The 24,064-nt window shown below is 38.0% G+C and overlaps 1 protein-coding gene across 2 annotated transcripts in view; it reads right to left on the bottom strand.

Moving 5' to 3' along the window:
* The window catches only part of NVL (nuclear VCP like), a 54,661-nt gene that overhangs the window by 12,106 nt on the left and 18,491 nt on the right, over positions 1-24,064 (bottom strand). For both annotated transcript variants that reach the window (XM_032215472.1, XM_032215473.1), the window contains exons 12-19: positions 22,979-23,123; positions 21,403-21,673; positions 19,250-19,468; positions 16,199-16,303; positions 14,912-14,974; positions 13,238-13,357; positions 12,598-12,697; positions 6,792-6,898 (exon numbers count right to left, since the gene is read on the bottom strand). In XM_032215472.1, coding sequence (XP_032071363.1) covers positions 6,792-6,898; positions 12,598-12,697; positions 13,238-13,357; positions 14,912-14,974; positions 16,199-16,303; positions 19,250-19,468; positions 21,403-21,673; positions 22,979-23,123 — 1,130 coding nt within the window. The remainder of the gene's footprint in view (positions 1-6,791; positions 6,899-12,597; positions 12,698-13,237; positions 13,358-14,911; positions 14,975-16,198; positions 16,304-19,249; positions 19,469-21,402; positions 21,674-22,978; positions 23,124-24,064) is intronic.

Raw genomic sequence — 24,064 nt, 5'->3', positions numbered from 1 at the left:
TGACTGGTCCCGCCCCCATCTATTCTCTGCCTCCCGAGTCCCAGCTGATTGGGAGGGAATGGGGATTTTGCAGTAGCCTTTCCCTGCCATGCTCACCAAGCCACGCCCACAGAACCGGTAGTAAAATGTTTTGAATCCCACCACTGGTTCCCTGCCAGTTTTCCATAAACACAGACAATAGGAAGTCAGCAGAAAGTCAGAATTCTAGATCATCTGACATAAAGTACATAGAGTAGGACTCTTGAATGGTTATGTCTTCATATCTTTGTAGTTCTGAATAGTTATTCTATTCTGTAGTTATGTAGTTATGCATAGAGGACTTCTCCAACTGAAAGATTAAATCTGACGTTCTAATTAAATGGTTATTTCATGTAGCTGATGGGACTTGTTTTAGAGAGAGATTGGGTAATAAATGCCATGGCAAAACTCTGCTTCTGCAAGTTTTTCTAGAAATATAATAAATGATGCAGAACCTGTGATCCATAGGCTGAATTAGGTTGGCCAACCCTTCCCATCTCATTTTGTAAAACAAGGTCAGCAGTTGCTTTAAGATATTGTACTGTCTTCATGCAAAGAATTGCAGTTATTTCATTCCTTGGGGTCTTATTACTCCTCTTTTTACATACAGAAAGAGACTCCCTGCTATACTGTGAGAGGAATAGTGTTGAGTAGAAGTCTTCAAATTTGGCAACTTTAAGACTTGTGGACTTCAACTCCCAGAATCCTCCAGCCAGCAGAGCTGGGGACGCCTGGTGTTGAGGGACAGCGTTTCCAGGGATTTTGGAGAAGAAAAGCTCCTCCTCCTTATGTCATAGAGAACTGAAAATGATATTTTAATTTAAAGAATAATTTTAATCAACATAAACAATAAACTTATTCCTTGCATGATTAGACACAATAATATCTACATGCATTTAAAGAAAGAGGCAATAACTAATTATCCTGATAGAAAGAGAAAAGTGATTCTAATACACTTACTGGGTTTAGATTTGCAATGCAGGAAAACAATCCTTATAAAAATGCTTACTACTTAGGCACAGGTCATAAGGAGGCCTGAGAAATTATAATAGTGTGAAAAATTAAAAATACTTTCACAGATTCAAATATGAACTTGCTTGTCCCAAACTAAACCTGCCAGTCTAAATAAGGAGCAGTCTCCAGCAAAGCTGGGGAAATGCAAACTCTAAGCAAGCAGAATAGGTTTCCCCCACCCCCTCGCCTTATCTACTATGGAAGAAGGAGGAAGCAGCCACTATTGTGCCTTTCTTCTTTATTCTATATAGGAGAAGGAAATCTCTCCCAAAGGTTAAGAATCAGTTGGCCAATCCAGGTTGAATGAGGAGATATTAGTCACCTAAGGAAAACCCGGAACTTTGGAACTTGGAACTTTGGAATTGAGCTAGATGACTAATATCTTCTCATTCAACCAGGATTGGGCAACTGGTTCTTAACTTCTGGGAAATGTGATTTAGGTTCTTTTGTTAGTTTATATTATGGTTAGATCTGTTCTTTATATCTTTGCTACTACTTTTTTTCTGTGTGTGTGCGTGCGCACACGTGCACGCTGGCAGGAATCCTGATTTTCTTTTTTCCTTTTCCAACTATCCTTCTAATGCTTATCCAATTGATTTTAGCTGCAATACACATAACAGAAATTCTATCTAGATGTTTTTTTCTCTATAGCAGGGGGTCTAATATGCCACATATTTCAGATGCCATGGGAGAGTTTTCAACTCTCTTCTTCTGAAGCAAAAAGTGCCTGGGCTGTGGTTAGAAGAATCTGTTCCTCAGTAAAAGTGACAGCAAATAGAGTCCCAGCCATATACAGCAGAAAGCTGCCATGAATAGGGATTGTGGGGCAGAGTTTTGTATCTCCAACTAATAAAGAATATAAATATAAATTTAAATTATAATGGTAATTTTAAATATAAATTATCTGACCTTTCACAAACAGACTAAATAGCATACCAATATCCATCATACAAACATTTATTTGGTGGTGCTGATCAGGCATGGGACAATACATCTGCAGAACTATGCTCTATTTAAAATTTATCAATCCAAACTACACCCAATTATTCCAGAAATCTATAGGAAACATTTGTTTGATAGAAAAGGTATTTCTTACAATTTAATTAAGAAACACTAAACTTACATTAACTGACGGCTTTGTCAACACATTAATAGTGTTATTTGTGTATCATAAGAACCAGTAAACCAATGTCAAGTCATGATTACAAACTGTAGTTTATTGCGGTAGATCAGGGCTGTCAAACTCGCAGCCTGTGGGCCGGATATATCATACACTGGCCATGCCCATGCCCACTTTAGTGAAAAGAAGTCCCGATACATCACATGACGCCACTGTGACAACGCGAGTTTGACACCCCTGTTCTAGATAGTCCTTGTTTAACAATCACACTTAGGATCAGTAACTCAGTTTTACATGACACCACATGTGTGTTTACAATCTTCATCTTATGGGAATTAGTCATAAAATTATTTGTCACCACAGTTGTATGCAAATGATTGCTAAACAAGATTGCTAAGTAAGGATTATCTCTATAAGCCATGCTATAAGCACTGACTTCCATTTACACACAAAACAAGTTAACCACATTGGCTGGATTCTCTCCTCCTGCTAAGCCTTATAGACATTCTTTTAGTTGCTAAGGGTTGCTAAGGATCACAATTAACATGCCCCTTCCAGGATCTGCTAAGTACAGGTAGCCCTCGACTTACAACAGTTCATTTAGTGACTGTTCAAAATTACAACAGCACTGAAAAAAGTGATTTATGCCTGTTTTTCATAGTTACCACCTTTCTAGCATCCCCATGATCATGTGATCAAAATTCAGTTGCTTGGCAACTGGTTCATATTTATGACCATTGCTGTGCCCCAAGATCACGTGATTGCCTTTTGCTACTTTCTGATCAGCAAAGTCAATGGGAAAGCCAAATTCAGTAAATAACCAGGTTACCAACTTATCAACTTCCATATTTATTTTCTACCTCAAAAAGGCCAAGAAATTGTATTATTAATTTTCATCAGTCATGATCAGAGAAGGTTCCAGAAAAAGGGCTGGGAGGCTGCATTCAGTCCTGAGGCCACAGGCTGCCGCCACACTTGACCTGCTTAGCACAACGGAAAAATCAACTTTGTTTTTGCTTCAGCTCTGTTCCATCTGGCACAAAGAAGCATTTGTGAGGGCCAACATGAGATTTATATTGTTCTTGTAATATGAGATATACATAATTCTTGTTCCCATCAGAAGAGAGAATCCACATTCAATAGGCAATGCTGTAATTTATGAAGACTCTATTGGCCTTTCTCCATATGTGTCATATGTTACAGAGTGACAAATCTATTGAATTAAAAAACAAGTAGTACACGAAGTACTGCAATGCTGACATATGCCACCAAAAGTTAACTTATTATGTAATTTGGCTTCACCCTCTCATCAGCGCCAGCAATCATTAATGCAACCCGAAGAACCCTCCTGTCCTTTTTCAATATGAGAGGATGGTGTGATTGCCTAAATTGGATTATTTCTAGACAGCTGGCTACAAACATAAATTTATGCTCACAATGAGATATACGAAATTATATTTGGAATAGGTTTTCAGAAAGTCAGGTTCATTCAACCAAGAAAAATCACCGTGTAATCTCGAACCTCTTCATGGCAGGATTAATACATGACAATACAATGGGGAGTGCAATCTCTGGACTGCAGTCTCTAAGCTCCCTGTTTGCGTTTGTACTCAGAGAATCCCCCTACACTTGGGATAAACTGTAATGCAGTCCTGAAATCACTGAACAAGCCAGATGTAAAAGCAATAAACATTTCAATCCAGAGATTAAAACACACCTATTTAAATGCTCAATCAAAACTTAAGCAAATGTTGCACTTTTAATGACATCTAGGTAGATACTATACCAGGAGTTTGCAGAGGCTGCTTGAAAACCAGGTCAAGGCAACCCTAAAATTACAAACGCTTTACTCTGTTAAAACAGTACCGTATCAAAAGATTCAGAGTTACTGAGTAGAAAATATTGAAGCTGAAAGCCTATATACCACGGGTATCGAACTCGCCGTGTCACGCTGCCATCATATGATGTATTGTGACTTTTTTTCCCCTTTGAGGAGCTGGGATGGGCTTGGCCTGCGCATGACACATCTGGCCTGCAGGCCGCCAATTTGACATCCCCGCTACAATGAATTCAGTGGGATTTAGCAATTTAAAGTCAAAAAAGTATAGTACTCTATTTCACACTAGTCTAAAAAGTCACAATATAGCTAATTATAAACCACAAATTCTACTTTAGACTTTAGTATTAATGTAAGACTTAGATTCAGGAGGAGAGGAGGATGGGCAAGAAATAGCTTTATTATTACTGCACTCTGGAAATTGTTCAGTTCAGCAAAGCAAATTGCTAAGAGCAAAACTATCGCCAGAGCTTTTGCTTTGTACTATTACACAAAGTTTTGTTTGGAGTGAGTATCTCACCACCATACATTGATGTAGTTTTAATCACATCACCAACTGCATATGCCAACCTTTTACCGAAAAAACCCTCTTCTCTATAAGGAAAATTAGAAACTTGCTTCCCCAGTAGTTTCCCAGATGCCCCTTTCTCTTGTTGAAAAAGCTGCAGTTACATTCTTTACACATCACTTAAGAAAAAGTTGCATTGATCACAAGCTGGGCTCTTATGGGCTCTCACCATTATTCTTAATGTCCCTAGGTTTTGAGCAAACAAAGCAAGTAGTAATTAATAGAATGAGGGACATGGAGTTCCAAGAAGAACTAAATAGGTTGCCTCTCCACAGTAGGGACAGAATCAAACAGGGTGTGTGGGAATCAGCAAGATATCTAAATGACCTGATCTACCCAAAACAAAGAATAGCTTTCTTCAGAGCCAGATTTAACATTCTTCCTTCAGCACTCCTCCAGGGCAGGTATAAGAGAACACCTATAACAGAACGGGTCTGTATATGTGCTAAAGGAGAAGTGGAAGATAATGCACATGTTCTATTACACTGCGAGCTATACAGAGCTTGTAGGTCTGCACATATTCTCCCCTTATTAGAGAGATTGCCAGGGAGGGCAGACAATTTTTATCTAGGCTTTCTCCTCCAGGACACTAACCTGGTTACCACGCATGCAGTGGCAAAGTTCTGTGCTGCTGCAATGTCCATAAGAAAAAAATTGGCTACAGAAGTATAGTACCATCTTGTACCAATTATCTGGACATTCCTCTAACAATCTCTGGACCATTGTGTTATTATCCACTTTTAATGTCAATACTTTTTAATTATATCTTAATGTTAGTATTTTTTTTAATATAGTGTAAAAACTAATGTGTATTGCTGATCTTTGACCGTAATAAAGATTTTACTTAAAAAGTTGCAGAGTGAAGGGAAAGACTTATTCTTAGGCAAATATACAAATAAGTGCAATCTTAACATTGTGTTTTTTAATGAATAAAGTTTTTTTTCTCCCCATTTTATCTTCCTTTCTTCTTTAACTTAACCCTCTTTGGCTATTTACAAATTCTTTCTTTCACTCTTTTCTTGTTTGGCTTAATTCCCAGTCTCTTATCCCTCTTGTTTTATTTCCCCCTTTTACCTCTACACATTTTTACTCAAGAAATATGTCTGAATTTGCTAGAGTTTTAACCTGACTTTTAAAGATATTTTTTTAGGGTTTTTTAGGTTTAAGTAAAAGATCTTTATACCTTTTGTCTAAAATATGGTGTAGTGGTTAATGTGTTGATTAGGGAAGCCAGACTCTGGCCTATCTTCAGTTTAATTGGTGACTTTTGGCCAATTACTCTTTCTCAGAGCAATCTACCTCAAAGAGTTTTTGTTGTGAGAAAAATTAGTGAAAGGAATGCTATCTACATGATTAACATATTTGGTACAAAATACGTGATATAAATCCAATAAATACATATAAAGGCTGTTATGACAGCATCTCAGTTTTCCATCTCTCTCTTTTTTCTTGCAGTCTACTATTGCTGTTAGGTAGTTAAAGATGCAAAGTCCCTCACAATTGAGACAAAAAAGACTCGTACTGTAGTTTGGTACACCCAATACAATGTTTGTTGATTAATCTCTGCATATTTGCACAGTGTTATGAACAAGTTATATTAAAATTCCAGTCTGTAGTAAGTCAATTGTGTCCTTTTCTAGAACTACATAGCTAGAGGAAAAGTAATTATAACCTTTCCCATCTTTTTTATTAAATATATGTCACTCACCGCTCTAACAAGATGTTTGGAACCATCCCAATTGGACAGAGTAGGAAATATATTTGAAAAATGTAGGTCTTATTTCATTTCACAAATGAGCTTATCTATGGAGATGGTGAGGTTCACTTCTACTTTGATTTGGTGTAAATTACCAAAATTGCATTAACATTAAAAGAACACTACAGAACTCTGACACAAAGAGCAACAAGAAAATGCTGTGAAATTTAGTTCTTAAGAGAAAAAAATAAAAAAGGATTCTTTTCCCTTGTATATAATTCTTGCAAAATTGTTTTGGCAGCAATGCTACTTGCATCATACTGCATTTGCATGAGATGATGGACTATTTTTTTTCATTCCTTCTCAGGTCATTGAAGCTGAAACTAAATTTGCAAGAAAAATATTTAGTCACCCATTTCTCCTCAATCTTGCTAGTTTCACAATCCTCAGGGAAGATAAAACTATATAAAATATTACTATATATATTAGACTCATGGTTAAGAACAATACAATGTTGCTTTTTAAAATAAAAACTTACTTTAGTAATAGTCTTTAAAATTGCAAGGCGATCCAAAGGTGGTGGTAAACCAACATAAAGTGTTTTATCAAGCCTTCCTGGACGCAAAATAGCTGGGTCTATAATATCTGATGGGAAAATGGGAAGATAATATTAGATGGGTGCAAAAGCTTAAAGAAATAACCACAACACAACCTTGAGAAGAATTGTGGACCAAATAGATATTTTTCCCTAACTTACGACTAAAAGAAAATTGGTAAAAAATGTCTTACAGATGGTTTATGATTACACAAATAATCTCAAAGATTAAAAAAAAATCCTATAGTAACAAATGTTGAAAATACCAAAAAACAGAAAGAACATTTATAACATACGATGGAGGTATGAGAAAAAATTTAAAGTACTGGAAAAATATACATACTATAATGGAGAAAAAATTTGAAAATTAAATTCAGAAGAAAATTACAACTTGTTCATTTGCTATGCATTAGAATGTATCAATGAGAAATATAATAACAACTTTTTCTGTATCCTTCTGCGACGACTGGGGGAGGTGGGAGTGGGAGGCACCATTTTACGGTGGTTTCCTCCTTTTCAGTCGGGTTTCAGGCCTGGTTACAGCATGGAAACTGCTTTGGTCGGGCTGATCGATGATCTCTGGCGGGCCAGGGATGGGGGTCACCCCTCTATCCTTGTGCTTCTTGACCTCTCAGCGGCCTTCGATACCATTGACCATGGTATCCTTCTGCGACAGTTGCGAGAGGTGGGGGTGGGAGGCACTGTTTTGCGGTGGTTCTCCTCCTACCTCTCGGACAGGTCGCAGTCGGTGTTGGTTGGAGGACAGAGGTCAACCCCTAGGCCCCTTAAATACGGGGTGCCGCAGGGCTCGGTCCTGTCCCCCCTCCTATTTAACATCTACATGAAGCCGCTGGGGGAGATCATTCGCCGGCACGGGATTAAATACCACCAATATGAGGATGATACCCAGCTGTATCTGTCCACCCCGTGCCAACTCAGCGAAGCAGTTGAAGTGATGTGCCAGTGCCTGGAGGCTGTTAGGATCTGGATGGGAGTAAACAACTGGCACTCAATCCAGACAAGACCGAGTGGCTATTGATGTTGCCCCCCCAAGGATAGTCCTGATATTCCATCTCTCAGCCTGGGGGGTGAAATCTTACACCCCTTAGAGAGGGTCCGCAACTTGGGTGTCCTCCTGGATTCGCAGCTGACATTTGTCGGCTGTAACCAGGGGGGCTTTTGCCCAGGTTCGCCTGGTGCACCAGTTGCGGTCCTATCTGCACAGGGAGGCACTTCAAATTGTCACTCATGCCCTCGTCACCTCAAGGCTTGACTACTGCAATGTGCTCTACATGGGGCTGCCCCTGAAGAGTGTTCGGAGACTACAGTTGGTCCAGAATGCAGCCGCACGAGCAATATCAGGTGTACCTAGATACACCCACGTTACACCTATCCTCTGCGAGCTGCACTGGCTTCCCATCGGTCTCCGGACGCGCTTCAAGGTGCTGGTTATTACCTTTAAAGCCCTACATGGCCTAGGACCTGGTTATCTGCGAGACCGCCTCCTGCCACATACCTCCCAACAGCCGATACGATCTTACAGGCTGGGCCTCCTCCGGGTGCCGTCGGCCGGACAATGCCGGCTGGCGGCCCCTCAGGGGAGGGCCTTCTCTGTAGCTGCTCCGGCCCTGTGGAACGATCTGCCCGCAGAGATCCGGACCCTTCCCACCCTCTCGGCCTTCCGAAAAGCCACTAAAACCTGGCTGTTCTGGCAGGCCTGGGGCTGTTGACCCTTGAATGAGGTCCAGCCCCCATCTAGGTTGAGTGCATTGTGTGTTGTTTTAAATCTGTTTTTATTTTCCCCTATATGTTATTTTTTTTCCCTTGTATTTATAAGCTGCCCGGAGTCCTATGGGATTGGGCGGCATATAAATTTATTAAATTACGAATTAATTACGAATTTTTGGATATATGCTCATAACAGTTAAAATAAATTTTGCCCAACATTGGCGAAAGATATAATTGCAACAATGCCTGGTTAGGAACTTAAATTTAGAAAATATACAACAATGGCAAAACTAACAACATATATTCAAAATAGAAGTTTAATCAAATTCAAGCAAGACTGGTTCCCATATAAATAATATATTACATGACAAATAAAAACACTGTCAGGTAACTGAGGATTTAATAGCTGTCAACTGATGCAAGGTTGTAATCTGTAAACTGATGCAACGAGGATGATTCAGCAATATATGGTATCACCTCTTTAAGACCCTGGTGGGGTCTTCACAAGGCATTTCTCCTTTAAGACGTATCTATATATAGGTGGCCATTAGAGAGTGTTCCTCACATGATGTATCTCATTTCTCTCCTTGTGTCCGTAGCTGAGCGGTAATAAATTTATCTCTTGCATCTGTATATGTGTATATATAAACCACTATTAATTATCTAAAGGCTCTGTGTGCTGTGTTTTGCTCCTGGGTTTAATCTGAGTTTATCTCATAATAGTCACATTGCCAAAACTGTGACAAACACTGATGGTATTGGGGGACTACATTCTCTCAAAAACAATGCAAATTGGTAAAGCACAAAAAAGGGAAAAATTAGAAACTCAAGGTTTAAAAAAAAATGCTTCCCTTTGTTGCTGTTATTTTATTTTGTCTAGTTTTTCTTTTTTTAAGAAAAAGAATACAATATATAAATAATAAAATTAAGAACAGTACAACAACACCCCAATGGAAACTTTTAATATTAAGCATTCACTTCAATTCATTCATTCATTTATTCATTCATTCAATTTCTGAAGCCACTCCTCCCTCCATCTCAAACAATGACTCTGGGTGACTTACAATTCAAAAAGTATAAAAACAATTAAAACAATAAAAAACATTTTAAAACAATAAGAACTTCCAAAATAAATATATCTTATAGCCATGACACTTAAAACGAAGAAATGGAGCATTTCACACATATAACAAATATGTTGATGTAATTTGTAATTGTTTACTAATGCCATATTTAGTTCTGGATATAAAAATCAAACAAAACTTGTGCTTATTAACACTGACTAGCATTGATATTTTTTTCCCTTTATGTTGGTCCTTTGGTGCACTTTGAGCTTGGTTGTTTTCTTGCAAACGTTTCATTACCAAACCAAGCAACATCATCAGTGCTTCTTTTTATTTTTAAAGGTTTAAGTTATTCAACCATTAAGAGTGTTAATTATCTCTAGTCAATATTTTATAAACAACACTATACTCAAATAATATATTGTCCTGCCTATGTCTTAAAATAATAAAACAAACAAAAGTATTATCCATTCTTTATAAATACAAAATAGGGGGCATATGAGGAACATTACCCAGCAGCCCCAAATATAATAATGCTGAGGACAAAACTAACATTTCTAAAAACAAATATTTCACCTCAGTAACAGAGATGCCACAGCTTTTAAGAAGAGGTCTACGTATCTCGTTTCATAATTAGTGCACCTTCTACTTTAAACTCATAATACTAAAAGGATGAGTTATGACAAATCTTTGCTAAGGACATGTTGTTTCAAGCCCAAAGCCAAAGCAGTACTTTGGAACAAGGATGGGAACACAGTGGCACCTCCTTAAAATAGCTCTGCAGCCCTCTTTGTTCCTGGATTTGTGGGTAGCTTTGAAATCCCACTAAAATATGCATTTGATTTAGGGAATGCATGCTGAGCTCCTTGTTGCATCATTTTGGCACCATTCCAATTTAATTGCAGGAAATCACAGATAAGTATTTGGCATATGCATGGCTTGTTTGAAAAGTTATTGCCGATGAAAATTGCTTAAGGGGACAGTTTCTTCCCCCTATGGTGCTGTATCCAGTAGCTATGAACTCTGTGATTAGCTGTAAACACAATCTACCGAAGGGGCAGCTAAAACCCAATTGCACTAGACACAATAACTTACCCACTAAAGTATGTTATGAAAAGCATGGATAGCTTTAGACTGATTATCGTGCAACAATATGTCAAATGATCACAGAGGTCTAGCTAAGATCACTGTTTTAATTTTGTTTGCATTACACTGGAAAGCTTTTTTCAAAACACTTCTGAGAAATTCCAGGTTTCAATGAAGGATTTAATTTTTTTGTTCATCTGTAACTCTTTGTATTAAGAAGACATAGAAGATTTAGGCCCACTGCCAACTAAGGTTTATATCTGGTCCACAATCCTCTTCCCAACCCCCATCAATGACTGACAAAAGGACCTTCACCAATCAGCAGCTGATCAACAATGGGATCTACAGTCATTTAAAACAGCACTGACTGATGCTACCCAAAGTCATACTGAAACCTAACTGAGGGTGGATATACCTTGAGGAGACAAACAGCATCCTTCCCAATTTTACATGGTGACTGAAAAAAACCCACTGTCCCCAACAGGTTATGAGTTTAAAATAATCTTTATTAATAGAAAAAGAAATCATCTGGAGTATAATTGGCCTGCAAGAAATAGTAGAGTCAGAAGGGAGGAAAGTTTTTTGGAAATGTGTAAGTATACATGTGGCTCCAGATAAGCACCTCAATAACTACCCCTTCATGAGGAGTTTCTCTTCTCCTCAAGCTCTGATTCTGCCAACTTCTGGTCTTTAAAAGAGGTAAAACAAAGATGATGTAGTAAAAAGGTCTACTTGAAGTATAAAATGTACCTGTGTGAAGCTACCTAATTATCTGATTCTTCAATTGGTTGTCCACCCCAAACATACCCCAAAAGTCCATTTTTTTCCAATTAAATTTAAATCATGTGATGAAAAGCATAAACTAGGTTGAATAATTCCAGGTGGATAATTTCAAGATACCACAGCGACTACAATTTTCTAATTGGTTGTTATTAGCAGCTCTAAAATGGAAATGAAATGATATACTTCTATTACTGAATCCTGCAGTTCTGATTATTTAAACATTTGGCTGGACCACATAGAAGCTAATCACAAAGAGAATCTGCAGAGATATAAAGATATGTATTGCAAATGCTTTATTTGATCTGAAAAATTAAAAAGACAGCATAAAGGAAATTAAAAAGAAGGCATAAGTTAAAGATTGAAGTTAATATAATCTCCAAGTAGTTTCACTTAATTACTAGAAGAGCCGAAGTGGCGCAGTGGTTAGGGTGCAGTACTGCAGGCCACTTCAGCTGACTGTTATCTGCAGTTCAGCGGTTCTAATCTCACCGGCTCAAGGTTGACTCAGCCTTCCATCCTTCCGAGGTAGGTTAAATGAGGACCCAGACTGTGGGGGCGATATGCTGACTCTGTAAACCGCTTAGAGAGGGCTGAAAGCCCTGTGAAACGGTATATAAGTCTAACTGCTAATGCTATTGCTATTGCTACTCTGCTTGGTCACCAAGTTCAACAAACGTTTTGTTTGTGTTCACTTACAAATCTAGCAGCTTCATAATTCAGTCTATCCAAAGGCCAGTTATTTTCATATATTAGATTTACATCCCACCTTTCCTTCAGGAGCAGGGTACTGGATAAACCATTTCATCTTTTAATTTTTCCTTGCTCCAAATATCTTGTGAGATAGGTATGGCTGAGAGATAACTTTGACCAAAAGGCTCCAATAAGCATATATAGCTGTGAGTGGGCCTTGAAGCAAGATCTCCCTGTCCTAGCAGACCAAATTCTTTATCCATCACCGTAAGTGGAAATATCATTAGCTCATCAATACAAGCCAATTAACTGTCAATTGTCATAACTGTCAACAGGTATGTTGCACAAGAGCTTGAGATTATACTTGAGATTATATCTGATTGTTTGATAATCTATACCTGGTCTGTTTGTAGCTGCCATAATGAACACTTGACGACGTGATTCCAGGCCATCCATCTCAGTAAGCAATTGGTTCACTACACGGACACTGGCACCTGACTGTAAGAATAAGAATGTAGGGTAAGGTAAAAATGATAACCATAGATTTAAAAGAAAACCCCTAGAACATTCATCATTCTCATATCCTTGGTTCTCTTTCCTCTTGAGCTTTGATCACTCAAAGCAAACAAAGGAAAAACCCAAAATACAAGCATTTCTAATTTACTATACCATGAAATTCTAAAAAAGAAAAGGGTTGTATATCAGAATTACATTAATGGAATTGGATATACAGGGTTACATTCCAATTCCAAGTGGAAAAGCAATTTATGAAATTTGTTATAGCTACCCATCTCACAAAACAAGTGTTCTAACTGTTGACGTGGTAATTATAAGGCTTGTTTACAAAGTTGGGTTGAAATTCTATTGTAGCATACAAGATTTAGTAATCCCTTTCTTTCCATCTATATGTAGCAAATGTACAATGCCAATTTTAGTTTACATCACAGGGCTGCTCTGAAAACATGCAGAATAACAAATTTAAATGTACACTGCAACCTGTAGTTAAATATCTCTGGGGGAATGTTTTTAGAGACTCACTTCACGGTCTGATCTCCGAGGGCATAGAGCATCAACTTCATCAAAGAATATGACACAAGGTGCTGAATTTCTTGCACGTTGGAAAACCTGACGAACAGCACGTTCACTTTCTCCCACATACTACAAGCAGGAAGGAAAAGGAAATGTCTGTGAAATTCTGTGGAATATTATTTTTGCAATCTTATTTAATAAGAAGTTGGATTGTTTAGAAGAAATCATCTGGGTCACAGATTAATTCATGCTTAGGATTCTGCCATAACCAGATACAAAACAAATTTTGAAATTGTACAGTTCTCCAGCAACAATTACCATCTGCCAATGAGCGTACATTTATCGAACCGAGACAAGATGGAACAACCAAATTCAATTTGTCAATTCCTTCTCTAAAAAATATACTAAGCAAGCCATATTTAATTAATTTCCTTTCATTCTCTCTTATTGCCTGTTTTTGACTTCTCTGGCTTGCTAGGTCTATTTTTTTCCTGTACTTTCTGTAATTCTTTTTACAAGCAGTCCTTAGTGACAAGTCACTTAGCAACCATTTGAATTATGACAGACCTCCCAAGAGCTACTGACACCTTGATTTTAAAGTTTCAACAGCTGCAACACCAACACCACCCTCATGGTGATGTGATCGCATTTTGAGCGCTTAGTAACTGGCTTTATGACATTGGCAGTGTCCTGAAGTCATATGATTGTGATTTTCAGCATTTTTTGCCAGTTTCCAGTATTTACTTTTGGTTTCTGAGAAGAAACCAAGCATCCAAGGAGAAAAAATGGGTTCGCTTAGCAACCACCATCTTTGCTTAATGACCGCTATAACAAACATTGTAAAATTGAGCATGGCTATATGGTGACTAATTTAACCTATTTAACAACTGCCAAGACTTATGAACCTGTATTTGTTCAGTGACCGTTTAAAGTTATGTTCGTGCTGAATGAAGGGACTGAGCATTGGTTCCTGAAGTTATGGCCATTGCTGTCATGTGAACAAAACTTGAATGGTTGATAACCAGCTTGTATTTACGACCAGTTGCAGTGTCCTGAGATCACATGATTCCTATTGATGGGCTTCCCTGCCTGCTTCCTACAAGCAAAATCTATAGGGAAGCTAGCAGGGAAGTTCACAAGTCTTTTGGATAAGTTTTACCCCAATCTGGCCTCTCTTTGCTCACATGCACCATGCCCTCCTTCCCTTCCTTCATTCACCTGCACCCTACATCCTCTTTCCTCAGCCTTTCTGTGCTCACATACACATATGCACACACCCTGAGTGCTCTTTTCCACTCTTCCCGAGTTTGAGCCCACCATAGCACAGGCACCCTCCAGTCATGCATGGCCTATATTTCTATGTGGCAACCTGCACTCTTTCCTGGGATCCTCCTACTTCCTGCTTAATGACCTGCACATCTGGAGTTACGAGAACTGTTTGGATTGCCCTCGTTAAGTGGTGCAGTCATGTGACCACTTAGTCACGGCAATTCCAATCCCAATGGCTGTTGTAATTTGAGGACTATCTGTACTGTAAAAAGAAATGTGTGGTCAATATATATGTATGCAAGAATTATTTTCTCTACATGTATATAGCTAAATTATGTAGTTCAGTCAAACAATCCTTTGTATCAGAAAAACGTAAAAGATAGTGGTGACCAAGCAAACTAGAAAATAACTCACCATATTCAATAGTTCAGGGCCTTTCACTGAAATGAAGTTCAGTCCAGATTCATTTGCTACAGCCTAGTAAAAAATAATTTAGTTACTATATATTATGGTTGGTTGCACAGGCATCCAGATGTTTAGACCAGATGTAACATTTTTATCTACCTATTGAATTCCTTCCAAGGACCTGAGATAGGCAGATGTTCTTATCTGATGGTTTTACAGGATATAAGCTGTTCTGAGTTTGTTGCTATTGTTGCTATTTTCTCAAGTTGCTACTTGTTGTTTGTAATCACTTGCAGCAGCTAGCTAGGTGGATTACTATTTCTTCATTTCATGTCATCATCTTAACATATGCCTTTTATCTATGAAAATCCAAACGTCAAAACTTTATATTACTACCATGATGCAATACTGACTTTCTAAAGTAGTTCTTTTTAAAAATTTATAGTACAGAAATGCAAATCCAGGAAATTAGAAACATACTCAAAATAACTGAATATCACAGTGAATGTGACTGATTTGTATAAAGACAGAAAATACTAAATTGCATTAGTAAAATGCAATTTTTTGATGCAGAAAAATCTATTGATAATTCTATAAGCAATATATATAAGCCACCTTAGTTAAATATGGATTTGATGTGGCTTCCAAACAAAAAATGGTCAATTTTTTAAATCTCAGTTTTTAATCCTATAAAAAACTACAAAGAACATCCTTTTGGTTCTTTGATGCATCTTTAGAATGTTCAACCTGTGCTGTTAGATAGAATCATAATATCTGTAATTTTTCCTCCCAATTCATTAGAATATAATTATATCTTGATGACATCTTATTGCCTATTTCTGAACTTCAGAAATACTTTGATTCTGGACTTGATGTATTTGCTTAACGCATTTGGGTGAGTTGTGAAATATTCCATTTCTCAGTCTGTTAGAAATGATACTGACAAGCAAAGAATTCTATATTAATGTATTAAGTAACTATAATGTTCATATATGCCCTGAATTTAATTATTTTTATTCCACATGCTACCTTTCCAGTAATTAAATTAAATTTGAATAAAGACATAGAGGGAGGTTTCTTTAGATGTTGATAGATGCTTTGTTCTTTAGGATAAAATAAACACAGTCAATATGAATGTAAATTGAAGGACTGGTTAATCAGGTTAACACTGGGAAGAAGCTTCTTAATGAATTGAGGTCCAAGATCCTAAGCCTCAGCACCAGATGCAATCAGATTGGTGGGAAAAGTGATCCTTAAGTGTTGGAATTCTCTGAGCAAAGAAGCAGCCAAAATTACCTTCGCAAGTAGTGTTTTGCCACATCCAGGAGGACCAGCAAGCAGCACACCAGCTGGAGCTAGAAGTCCAAGGGCTCGGAATTGTTCAGGATTCCTCACGGGTGCCTGTTTAAAAAAGAAGTTATGCTGTTAGTTTTCTTCTGCTATTATCATATAGGCAGTTCTCAAATTACAATAGCAATTGGGACCAGGATTGCTGTTGTTAAGTGATGCAGTTGAAAAGTGCAATGTCACATGATCACACCATTCAGTGATGACAATCCCAGTGGTCCTGATTGATGTTGTAACCGCAGGACATACAGGTTGTTAAGGGGAAAGAGACAGAAAGCTCAGGCAAAAAGCATGGGGGAGCAGAAGGAGGTTTGAGGAAGCTGCATACGGGTCTGAGGAGGCATTGGGAGGGCCAAGGGAAGCCAAGCACAGATCTGAGGACCCTTTGGCAGGACTGGTAAAGGCCAAACCACGGCGGAAGGGGTGCTGTGGGCAGGAAAAGAAGCATCAGGAGCGACATTTGAAATAACTTGCAACCTTCCCTGACAGCTTCCCCATTGACTTTACTTGTTGGAAGCTGAGAGGGAAGGTGATCATGTGACCACAAGGGTGTTGTAATGGCCAGAACTTTGAAAATCAGTTATATGTCCATTTCTCCAGCACCATTATAACTCCAAACACTCACTGAACAAATGGACGTTAGACAAAGACTACTTATAATTGGAATGAATAAAATTTCCTAAATTGTAAAAAACGGCAGTCCTGCTTAAATTATCGAGTTCAAAAGATAACTTGGTTGCAACATTTCCTTTAATTAAGACATAATGTCAAATAGGAAGGCGGGAGAAGGGAAATCAGTCTAATTAAAGACTAGTATGTTGTTCCCAACTCCTATGGGAAAAACAACTGAAGACATCCAGCTTTGTGGCAGCTGGAATTCTGATGATACAAAGATAGCAGAGTTTCTGTCATTCATGCCCTAATTGGATTACTGCAAAAAAAGATTTTATGTGGGTTAACTCTTGAAAATGGTTTAGAAGCTGCACCTGATTCAGAATGTAGCTCTCCAACTTTTAAAAAGGGGAGATAAATGGGACCACATATCACCACTTCTGTATGCCCTACACTGGCCTAATTCAATGTATTGACATTAGTAAGTACTGTATTTTTCAGATTATAAGATGCTCTGAACTATAAGACACACCTAGCTTTTGAGGAGAAAAAAAAAAATCTGCCTCTGCCTCCCAGCATGCACCACTATTCATCTGGTCCATTTGCCGTGTCCCATTCGGTGCCACCTGTTCGGCGCTACCACTTGTTCAGCACTGCCACCCATTCGCCACAGTCCGTTTTCTGCCACCGCTGCCGCCTGCCCACAATATTCGCTATATAAGACACACAGACATTTCCACCCAGATTGTTGTGGAGAAAGTGGGTCTTATGTTCTGAAAAATACGGTATTTAAATGATCTTTAAAAAAATTGCTCCCCTGTTACCATCCAACACGAGTTCAGGTTGTAGTGCCACAGCCAGAAATAGGATCTTTTTGATCGCAACACTCCTATTATTACACACTATTTGAAGTGAAATGACAGATGTCCCACAGATGCTCTGTGGTTTTTTTATCTAGGAATTTGAAGGGTAACATTATTTAAGACCAAACTGTCTTTTAGACACTTTACATGACCATTTTAACCATGAACCTTTAGTATTTTTCATCAGTCAACTTAAGCTCCTTTGGTACCTTCACCATCACCTATGCCATCATTTTTAGACATCATTTACTTTCCTTGGATTAATATCTTCATTATACCAACCTTTGACCAAAAGTCCTCTGATACTAAATATTAAAACTAACAGGAATAATCTTCCCTTTTATAATGGAGCAACAATAAACAATTTGGTTTGCTGTTCACTTTGCAAATCAAAGCAGAGCTGATTTCCTTGCACATGTTGTTAGGCAAAAAAAGCACTATGTGCCTTTAATTCAGAACGGCTGGCAGACTCATGTAAGTTAATTTCAGAAAGTGAGGATTGTCTCATATAGAGTACATCAACATTTGGTGAAAGTGGTTCTGACACTTGTCAGAAGCACTATTGATAACCAAAGATAAGCTGATTAAAGAAGCAGATGGAGGGTTTCGAGATTATATAAGATATGCAACAAGCAACAAGTTGCGAAGAGAAGTTCATACAAATCTTATTAAGGAAACAACCAGAAGACTAATCCCACAAATGGCAAAAGACATGACTGCACTATTACTGGAAAGACATAGGTTGATATATGAAAGCTTATAATAAAAAAATTAGTCAAATTTAGTTAAATTTACAGCATTATGTAAAATATGAAGTGATAATAGATATAGTTAGATAAATAATTGATAATGATAACAATGTATACATATGTATTGGTTTGATAAGAGGAAATTTGATATAAATTGCAAATGATGACTACAAAAGGAAGTTTAGAAATTCTGCTATGTATGAAACCTTATAATAAAAAATTAAGTCTAATTTAGTTAACAATAATGTATATATACTGATTTGATAAAAGGAAATTGGATATAAATTGTAAACAGTGATTAAGAAAGGAGGTCTAGAAACTTTGTTATTAAATATAATCCATTTTTTATTTAGAACATGTCATAAAGATGTAATGTTACCGGATGACAATGGAAACAGTTAACGGAATGCCATTATGTGGTTTTTCTTTAAATTTTGGAATATTTTATATAAAAGGACGTAAAAACAATTATACTCAAATGAAGGTTCATGTAAGATGATAGTAACATATATATATATATATATAAATATTTGATTTAAAATATATAATTTGATATGAATTGTAGGTGATGACTGTGGAAGGGATGCATGAAAGTTTTTTGTAACCAATTGACACACTTTCTACAATTTGTAATGGAAGATAGTTTTGTGGCATTTTTTGTGGTTTGTCTGTGTTTATTCAAAATAAAAAATTATTATATGCATGTATGTATGTATATGTTGTGTGTGTGTGTATATACACACACATAAATATTTGGTGAAATCATCCGCACATACCAGTATAGCCATGGTCAGCTCTTCCCGAACCTCTTCCAGGGCTCCAATATCTGCCCATGTCACATCAGGAACAGTGACAAAGCCTTCTCTCTTCGCAGAGGGTTGCACTGAAGAGAGAGCGACCGTGAAATCTTTCAGCTCAATGCACAGCTTCTGCAGCTGAGCTTCCCCCAGGGGATCTGGCTCCTTGAGCAACTGGAGCAATCTTTGCAATTCATTCTAAAGAAGGAAGATTAGAGGAGGAGGAAAATGAAATACAAACAGATTAGACGGGGGATAAAAGAAGCACACCTTTAAGTTTACGGATAAAAATCTGGAAACCAACAGCAAGGTATTTTAAAACGCTTACAAAAATGACAGCTAGTATGGCTTTTTCAAGATGATCTTTGTTTTTTATGGATTTCTTTATCTGATTAAGAGATTGTAGGAATATTGTGAAGATTTTAGAAAACATAAGATACTGATAAGTAATTTCCTTTAGTAGAATAGGAACATTTTTCTCCTATTGAATAATACCCATTAATACTCTTTAAAAATTTTCTGGGGATTTTTCTCATATATAATGTGACAGGGACATTTAATAACCCAAACTCCCTTCATTCCAGTAGTGGTCAAAACTAATGCACTAGATGAAGATATATCAAGGTCTTCTGCCAATTGCTGTTAACTATACCTTGAGCAGTAGATGTGAGTCCAAGAGGACCCCAAGTTTCAAGACCACTCAGCAGAGGGACTGTGACCCCATCCTGAGCTAAAGATGGAATCTCTCTGGAATCATATGGTTTATCAGTCTAGAACAGGGTTGTCAAACTCAAGGGCCGTGGGGTGCTTAAATCTAGCCCATGGGGTCGGCCTGGAAATATCAAAGAGCTGGCCTGCTGTGCCTCTGGCAGCTAAAATGGGCTGCGTACAGCCCCCCATGCCTTGTTTTCACCCTCCATGGCCTTCTGCAGCTCTCTGCTAGCCAAAAATGGCCCCAAAACGGCCCTGAAAACAGCTGGCAGAGTGCTGCAGGCGGCCATGGAGTGTGAAAACGAAGTGCGGGGGGGGCGCATGACCCCCCGCACCTTGTTTTGGCCAGTAGGGTAACTGCAGGAGGCATCCGTCCCACCACTACCACCCCCGGAGGAGAACTACAATACTGATCAGGCCCTCGAAGAAATCCAGTTTGTCACCCCTGGTCTAGAATGATTCTGTTTTACTAAGATTATGCTTTACCCAGTTTTTTGCCATTTACACCAAATTGAATTCAGGCCCTCGATGGCATTACTTGCCTGGCCTGAGACTGAGATAGAACTTTGTCTATCACCAGTATGCTGATGATGATTCTCATCTTTTGTTGACATAATTTTCATACAACTTATTTTATAACTACATAATAAATAAGCTGGATAATTTTATCCACCAGTTTTATGTAGATATTCACCATAAGTGGGGATAACATCAAGCCTTGTGGTATTCTATAATTGGAGCCTGGATCACAAGCTCTCTCCATCATTATTGTCAATGACTGAAAGTAACTTTTCAGAGGGGAGGAGAACCGTTACATTTATTGCTACCCATCCTTAAGTCAAGAGGAGGCAGTCATAAATCAAGGGTCAGTAACTGTGCCGACTTTAGGATCTGTGGACTCCCATGCTGGCTCAGGAATTCTGGGAGTTGAAGTCCATTAGTCATAACGTTGCCATAGCTGGCCATCTCTGCATAATATGATCAAAGGTATTGAAAGCTATAGAAAGTAAATATTACTAAAAGGGTCATATTCCTATTTCATGGGTCCTCTCACTATATTCTTCAGACTAAAACTATAGACAGACAGATGCTTTCAAGTCCTGGAAACTGCCTGGATTAGTCTCTGCAGTTTTCTTGGCAAGATTTTGCAAATAGTTTGCCATTGTCTCCTTCCTAGGGCTGAGTGAGCGACTGGCTCAAGGTCATTCAGGTGGGTTTGCACCTAACTTTCCCATTTTCTGGCCTGATACCTTATCTACTACACACAACTGGTTCAAATGCTATATTTAATTATACATTTTTACTTTCCTTTTTAAAATATACCTAAAGCTAATATATACGCTTTTCTTCTAGGAAAATCCCCTTTTATATACTCAAACATGGAACAAATGAATACAATAAGCTACAGGTGAAATATATACTTTACTAGGAAGATCTGGTTCTTCAGCATCTTTTTTCACATTTTCTTCTGTTCTCCTTTGCATGTCTGGTCCAGGTGTTGCTTCATCATTTTTCGTAACGTCCCATTTCTTCCCATTTAGCTTAACAAGAACTCTGTTAACTGTGCACATTGCTGCCTCACGGCAAAGAGCCAGAAGGTCAGCACCAACGTAGCCTGGCGTCACATGAGCCAAATGTCCAAAATCAAAAGGTTCTTGAAGTCGAAGCTTTCGACACAATGTCTTCAGAATTCTGGTGAAAAGAAAATGAAGATGATTTTGCAGCTTAAATTTAATTAATTTAATATTGTTTTAATAATTTATTCTTATCGCCTTCCAAAAGATAGAACTTGATGAAACCATTTCTGTTTAGCCCCACCCACCCCCAACTCCCAAACAGCAAAATCAGTGGAAAGAGTAAGACATGGAGTGTTCAAAATATTAGAAATATTTCCACTTTTCTGCTGAGACAATATTTACAAAACATGAGAAGCATTTAAATATCTATGCTGAAACAATTCTGACTACTGGTAGTCCTCAACCTATGACCAGAATTGAGCCCAACATTTCTGTTGCTAAGCAAGGCAGTGGTGAAGTGAGCTTTGCCCCACCCATTTTACGACCTTTTTTGCAATAGTTGATAAGCGTATCTGACTTCCTCCATTGACTTTGGTTGTTGGAAGCCATTTGGGAAGGTTACAAATGGTAATCACATGACCCTGAGACACTGTAACTGACATAAATACACGGCAGTTGCCAAGTGCCCAAATTTTGATCCCATGACCATGGGGATGCTGCAACCAAACTGCTCCTAAGCCCCTTTTTTCAATGCTGTGGTAACTTCAGTCATTAAACAAAAGTGGTGGTAAGTCGATAACTACCTGTATATGACAGCCAATAAAGAAAACTTCATTCCCTTCTAATTTATTTTTATTACTTGCTGAGATAACCAGGCTTATCATGCAGTCACTTTTATTTATACTTTAATCAATTCTGACTAACTGATCATCAGAATTAAGTGCTTTCCTCTTGTGAAAAAACCTGTTAATAATCAAATATTCATGTGAACCTTGTCCAAGATGAAATGTACTACCTGTTCTTTAAGATGACAGAAACGAAAACGTCATCTCCCAATCAATAGAAAGCTTCCCCCCCCCCCAACATTATTTCAACTACTAGAGGGCAAAAGAACACACTCTGGGAAGAAGAGGGTCAACCAAGTTCAAATCTTTTCACTTTTTGGAATATAAAAGAAATACATTCTTGAGAGAGATAAAGGGACCCACATAAGCCTACCCAATGTAAATAAAATATTTCATTTTCTATTGCTGTTCTGTCCGTCAATTTACTGTTGCTGCTGGCTATACAAATGCCAATTATGACTTTCAAATCTACTGCATATAACAGGCAGCTACATCGTTTCCATGAGTATTAAACTGCAACAGTATTTACTACTCAAGCAATAGTTAAGTCCTCTAGTCTTCCCTAGTTAAAAATCTATCCAAGAGAATCCTAGGACTTCAAATGACTTTATTAAATAAAAAGAAGGCTGACAGACTTTTCTCTTGCTGCTTCATCTGGAATCCCCAAACAAATTTCTCGGTCAAATCTTCCTGCACGTCTCAGGGCTGGGTCCAGTGAATCTGGCCTGTTGGTTGCTCCAATGACAAGGACCTGAGGTGCAGTGGTCAATGTATTCAAGTCTGAAAGAGGAAGCAAAGAAGCGAATGGCTAGTAATGAAACAGCTGATGTTGGGTTACCAAAGGTATACCGTGTTTCCCTGAAAATAAGATACTTTCTTATTTTCTTTTGACACCCGAAATAAGCACTTGGCCTTATTTTCGGGGAGGTCTTATTATTTTTGAGGTGCAGGAGGCGGCAAGCCTGGTCACCTCATGGCTGCTGCTGTGTTGCAATATTTTGAGGAGGGCTTATTTTCAGGGGAGGGTTTATTTTAGCACATGCGCTCAAAAGCCCAATTGGGCTTATTATCCGGGGAGGTCTTATTTTCGGGGAAACAGGGCAGTAATAGTAAAATTATTCACATGGCACACAAGAGGGTAGACATTTCAATATAAATGCTAATTCTGAGTAATGTGTGTACTATTTCTCTCCGATGAATAAAAATAAATAAACATAGTGTTGGACAACATTTAAAATACAGAGACATTTGCATCCATCAATCACAGCATGCCTGCATATGGGACCTTGGCCTTAGGGATCTTGAGCTGAATGAACAGTTGAGGGTTTTTTTTCTATTTGATTCAAGTTTTTGGTAACTCCCGGAAACAGTTTTATTATTAACTAAGCTTTTCAAATATGTTTTACAATAAGTTAATTGTATAAACACCTCCCTCCTCCTCTAAACAACGTCTCCCTCCTTCTCTACCAACAAACTGGTGTTTTAACAACTTTTAGCCTCTAAGCATGCTTAGCCTCTAAGCATATATTTGCAGATTATAATGCAAACTTAATATCTGCATGCACCATTCTATGTATACTCCTCTCTAGGTTCCAATTCTAGAGGTAAGAAGGCCTTGATGGCAATTGTCTCTTGGTTTTGCCTGGCCAATTATTTTCTGCCAGCTTTCCCTTGATAGTCAAATCTTTGATCTTTGATTTTTCCCTCATCACCTGCCATCT

The sequence above is a fragment of the Thamnophis elegans genome, chromosome 4, assembly GCF_009769535.1.
Source record: "Thamnophis elegans isolate rThaEle1 chromosome 4, rThaEle1.pri, whole genome shotgun sequence".
NCBI classification, from domain to species: Eukaryota; Metazoa; Chordata; class Lepidosauria; order Squamata; family Colubridae; genus Thamnophis; species Thamnophis elegans.
The sequence above is the reverse complement of the archived record's forward strand: the minus strand, read 5'-3'. Positions and strand labels throughout refer to the sequence as shown.